This window comes from Oreochromis aureus, linkage group 11 (genome assembly GCF_013358895.1).
Source record: "Oreochromis aureus strain Israel breed Guangdong linkage group 11, ZZ_aureus, whole genome shotgun sequence".
NCBI classification, from domain to species: Eukaryota; Metazoa; Chordata; class Actinopteri; order Cichliformes; family Cichlidae; genus Oreochromis; species Oreochromis aureus.
In genome coordinates, this window is record NC_052952.1 from 21,894,420 (window position 1) to 21,900,072 (window position 5,653).

General features: G+C 40.5%; 1 protein-coding gene across 1 annotated transcript; it reads right to left on the reverse strand.

Annotated features, from left to right (window-relative positions):
- Positions 1-2,879: 2,879 nt before the first annotated feature.
- rps9 (ribosomal protein S9) lies at positions 2,880-5,324 on the reverse strand. The gene is made up of 5 exons (XM_031744338.2): positions 5,203-5,324; positions 4,326-4,438; positions 4,064-4,186; positions 3,690-3,876; positions 2,880-3,141 (listed from the first exon to the last, which is right to left on the reverse strand). The coding sequence occupies exons 2-5, from the start codon at positions 4,420-4,422 to the stop codon at positions 2,964-2,966; spliced, it is 585 nt and encodes a 194-aa protein (XP_031600198.1). The 5' UTR covers positions 4,423-4,438; positions 5,203-5,324; the 3' UTR covers positions 2,880-2,963.
- Between the last annotated feature and the right edge of the window lie 329 nt (positions 5,325-5,653).

Here is a 5,653-nt window from a genome sequence, read left to right on the forward strand (position 1 = left end):
TAACAAAATTCTACTCTTAATTTCTTTATTTGTTTTTTGGACAAGTGGAATTACAAAAATCTCTTGAATCTTATTGACTTTGATGGACAGAAGAAAATAAATATGCTGTTTGGGGTCACTTCTCATAATCTGGAACTTTAGTATTGAATATTCAACTTGGAATTTTCTGCTTTTCATTGTATTTAGTGACTGAAAATATTATGAAAACACTGAGAAGACAAATCATTAACAGTGTGTTGTCAGATAGAGGTGATGGTGAGGCTGTCTTAGTTCTCTTTCTGTTGCAGAACTGACTCAGTTCTTCTGACCAGTTCATGTCTGAGGTTCAGACCATGAAGAATGTAACTATAATAATGAACCTGAAGTATGATGTATGATCCTCCAACCCACCAGAGAATTGCTCCCAGCTGTGGTTTCACCTCCACCTGCTGAACTCATAGAACAGCAAACAACAAGTCCAGAGACAGACTCAAATGTAGCATCACTTTCATCACTCACTCCTGAACCCCTGTGAACCATAACGAGTGTGGCCTCTCTAAACATCAGTAACTAAGAAAATATGTCAGTAGGTACCCTAGTAATTAATGACTTTATTATTATTATTATCATCATTATTATTATTATGTTTTTACAGCATTTCAACAGTTGAAAGAATTTGATGAGAATCAACTGAAGTAACATTGAGTAACTTATTTCTTTGACAGGTGTTGTTCAACACACCCATTTACAACATGGCTGTGAAGATCTGGTGGGCTACAGGGCTCAGGTAAGACGCAGATCCATCCAAACAAAAACTGACATAAAATATCAGGTTATTTCTGAGCACCTGAGGGTGATGGCGTTAAAATTTCTCCTTTTATTTTTAGATTGCAATGATGATGGATCCCAGGAATAACACCTGAGATCTCTGTCCAGAAGACTGCAGTCCTAGGAACAGCTAAGGTTCTGCGCAGGACCCGCAAGCTCCTGATCTTGAAGGATAGACTGAATATATATTTAAAACTTGCTATATAAGGCTTTGATAGATGCCTTATTGAGACTTTGGATGTTTACAAGACTGAGTCAACTGCTTTAAAAAAAAGTTGTGTTTTTACTGTATTACCTGTACTGCTTTTCTTAAATCTGGCCCCTGACATATTCCCTTCATGACATAATAATTAATAAAAACTAAAACAAATAAAAAACTAACTAAAAACTAACTGAAACTAAACTCAATTAAACGCGAAAAGTCTAGAGAAAATAAAAACTAATTTATTACAAATACAGATGTCCTGTATAAGAAGGGCCAGAGGCGACCCCACCTGCTGAGGAGACTGAGGTCCTTCGGAGTGTGCAGGACTCTGTTAAGAAAATTCTATGATACTCTGGTAGCATCTCCCTTTTTCTATGCAGTGGCCTGCTGAGGGGGCGGATGCACGGACAGGGACAGGAGCAGGCTTGACAAACTGGTGCAGAGGTCTAGCTCTGTGCTGGGATGTGCTCTGGAGTCTGTGGAGGCGGCGAGAGGAGGATGTTAGTAAAGCTGACATCCATCATGAACAACCCACATCACCCTCTGCATGAGTCTGTGAGTGTGCTGAGCAGCTCCTTTAGTGGGAGACTGAAACACCCTTGCTGCAGGAAGGAGCGCTTTCACAGATCATTCATCCCAACAGCAACTCCTCAATCACGATGTCATGAGTCACAGGACATTGTTGACATCCACAGTCACACTTCATGCATGTGTATCATCCATATGTATATTTATTGTGTACATGTGTCTGTGTACATGTTTATACTTATAGATATCTATTACTTACACTGTAATAGTAGTGGTAGAATAGTTAAATTTGTGTCTTGCATATTTCCACAACGCTCTATCCATAATCACATACTGTGTATGCTACTGTTGTATATAGTGTTTAATCTTACTTATTTTGTATTTGTTTGTATTTTTTGTCCTTTTCTTCTGCCATCTGTACCTGAGCTGAGGTAACACACAAATTTCCCCATTGTAGGATCATTAAAGTCTTATCTTGAGATTACAAAACTATAAGAACTATGACCTTGAGTTTGTCATCCACAGGCATAGTTTGAGTTTTCAATACTATGGAGATGACACGCAGCTTCACAGCTCTTTAACCTCATAAATAATATTAAACTAAACTTCCTGTGTTTCTATTTGGCAAAATATGAATAAGAGTAACATAACAGTTGTCAGCTTAATCTGGCATCTAGCACACTCACAGATACATACCTGAACTATGTCTATAACGCTGTATATTTTAAAAACCTCAGTATAAATAAGCATGTCAGTTCAGGTGTCAAGTTTTGTTTCACACAGTTAAGGAGACTTAGTAAAATTAGCTCAAAATTATCTGGAAGAAATCTAGAGTCAGTACATACTGTTGCATCTCATACACTATCTTTGAGAAACATACAAGTTACAGCTGGTCTAAAATGCAGCAGCCACACTTTCTACTAATCCCCATAAATGTATTATTCCTATTTAAGCCTCTCCTAATTGGCCACCTATTTAATCTATAATTTATTTTAAGATTTTTTTTGTCACTGACTTTTCACACTTGCATAGAAGTATACCCCTGTTAGTAACCATGAGATCTTCAGCTGAGGCTCAGCTAGCCAGTCTACAGGTCCACATATATAACTTTCAGGGATTTTCTTCTCTGGATGATACAAAAACACTAGATTGTTTCTGAAATGTGCTATATGAATAAATTTTATCATCATGATGCAGCATATGTCAGCTGTATCCTGTAATATTACGTATTCTTCTATTTAATGCCCTTATTTGACTCTTTGTGTACACCACTTTGCTACCGTTTGAGTAAAGCTCTTAAACTTAAGTTTACATTTTAATAAAACTGCATAGAGTCAACTACTTTCTTTTGGATAAACCAAACATTTTATTGAGAATTGTCACAACAGGAAGTATCAAGAAACACTCCTGAACAACATCCTTCTTAATCCTCCTCCTCATCGTCAGCTCCTCCAGCTCCACCCTGGCCCTTCTTGGCGTTCTTTCTCTTGACGCGGCCTGGGCGTCCACCGCCGTACGGAGACCTCAGGGAGAAGTCAATGTGCTTCTGGCTGTCCAGGCGAACCACAAAAGAGGGGATGTTCACCACCTGCTTGCGCACACTGCCAAGACAGACAATAAAGACGGGAGGACTTTAGAAAATGTTGATGCATCTTTCAGTTGCACTTAAGAATTGTCTTTGGAGTTTAAAAGCTGAAAAAGCACAAGTTTTCTGGGTGGAAAAGGTGTGAATCTTTAATATTTTACATGTATAATTTACTGCAGGCTTCATTGACGAGGAATTCTTGACACCACAGGAAATCTGAACTTATGACTTAAATCATCAGCCTGAGTACTTCATATCCAATGCTGTAGTGAATACTACAATTGCCCGAGGTGCAATCCCCCATACCTTACCTGGCGGCCACAACACTGTGGCACTGTCTGCGCCCTCGGCGGCAGGATTGGCTCTGGGCAATGTCTACTGACAAGGTATACGGTTTTGATACCGAATTGACCTTGATGAAAATCTTAACTGTTGTCAACAGGGTGTGTTACAGGTTGGTGGTCCTCTGATGGAAGAGGAAGCATCGACAGGTTCTCATGAGTCCATCAAAAAAAAAAAAAAAAAACAACCCACTGAGCCTGTTATGTGTTGCTTTAAACTTACCGAATGTGCCTCTGGCGGATAAGGACACGAGCATGGTGGATGCTCTTGGCAAGTCCAAGCTTGAAGACCTGTGTCTGCAGCCTCCTCTCCAAGAAGTCCTCGACCTTCAGGCCCAGGATATAATCGAGCTTCATCTTACCCTCATCGAGCACACCGATTCTCACCAGACGCCTGAGCAAAGCGTTACCTGGAAAACCACACATATACACAAAATGTCATTTAAACATACAACCACAGAGACATGTTCAAAAATTTATGCAGAGCAGGAATATTGGCCTCATTGACGAGGAATTCGTGACACCATGGTGAAGTCTGACACTTTATATATTTAAATCATCGGCCAACACAAACCAGCTATAACTCATCCTACCCACCTTCAAACAGACGCTTTGGGTCCTTCTCATCCAGAGTGAGCAGCTCTCTGGCAGCCTTGCGGATCTTGGCAAGGGTGAACTTGACCCTCCACACCTCACGCTTGTTCCTCAGCCCATACTCGCCTTAAAGGGAGATGAAACACCGTAATCAGTTAAGTCTAGCTCATTAAAGGGAATGCCTTGAATTATTTCTACATATATATAGAGAGAGAGGGGGGGAGAGAGAGAGAGAGATATGAAAGTTATGAAGATGAAAACATACCAATGAGCTTCAACTCCTGGTCGAGACGGGACTTCTCGAAGGGGCGGCGGGGGGTGACATATGTCTTACGACAAACCCAGCTTCTGGCAACGGGCATGATGGCTTATAAGTGCCTGCAAAACCAAGAAATTACAATGAGGGGGACGCTACCTATAAGATTTATACCATATTACACTTTTAATGGGTTATTCAAGGTTGACATGTTATTTGACTCTTGTGCACAGAAGACATTTTAAAGGCAAACTGATTATGCATGTTCCAGATAAAAGCATGTGCAGCAACAACTCAAGTTACAATTTACAACTAAGACAATCAAGTCAACCTCAAAAAGTAGAGTCAGTTCAATTAAGCCAAATAGGCTCTCCATCTGTCAGTCTAGTTCAGTTTTTCAAAGAGTTTACTGAATAATTAAAAAAAAAAAAAACATTAACCTTTTACCAGGCTAAAGGGACCTACAACTGTCACTATTACTTCCCTGCTTCAACTCTATCGGTCAGATTTGCCACACGATCGTATGGTTTATGAAGACACAGGTAATGTGTAAGGACTGAATTGAATAGCAAGACAGATACATCGGATATGCTTCATTAAATGTTTCTGAAACCACAATAAACCGAGTATAAATGTTTAACAGACCGGGTATTTTAGCATCTGTAAGACTAGGCCGCAGCTACACCGCACCACGTTGTTTAATGTTAACAGCTAGCATTAGCTTAGCTGAAGCGCTTTTCGTTTAAAAACGCGTTAAAAAAATACATGCAGGCCATCAATCGGCACAGGCATAGGTTTAATTTCATGTCCTCTGACTGTTTTTAAACGTGGAGGTCCAAATACACTAAGTTTGTATTGCTGGTAAGAATGAGGATGGTAACCGTACCTGTCTCGCTCAGGCTCGCGCAGTAAAGAGGAAGTTAAAGGAAGTTCATAATCATTTATAGGGCCTGCGAGCACACTACATATCCCATGATGCCTCTCACCGTCCAAACGGAAGTCGGGCCCGCTGGGTTTGTCGCTCTCTGTTGGTCAAAGCGAAGAGCACCACCTGAACACAAGGAAGGAGTTAAGATGAAGTGTGTTTATGCGCTTGAATCACGAACAGGCCTCATGTGTCATTACATAGATGGTATAACACACAGCTTCAATGTGCACAGAGAGGCGGGAAAGGCCTGCTTCTTTCACTCTACACAGAGGTCTGACTGAGTGGTCACAGATCTCCTCTTACAAAGTGAGAGTGAGGGAAGTACGGTGGTAAACTCTGAGAGAAGGACATGGGTGACTATTTATATAACTCTGAAATGGGACCCTGACCATGTGTTTCTGTCTGTCAG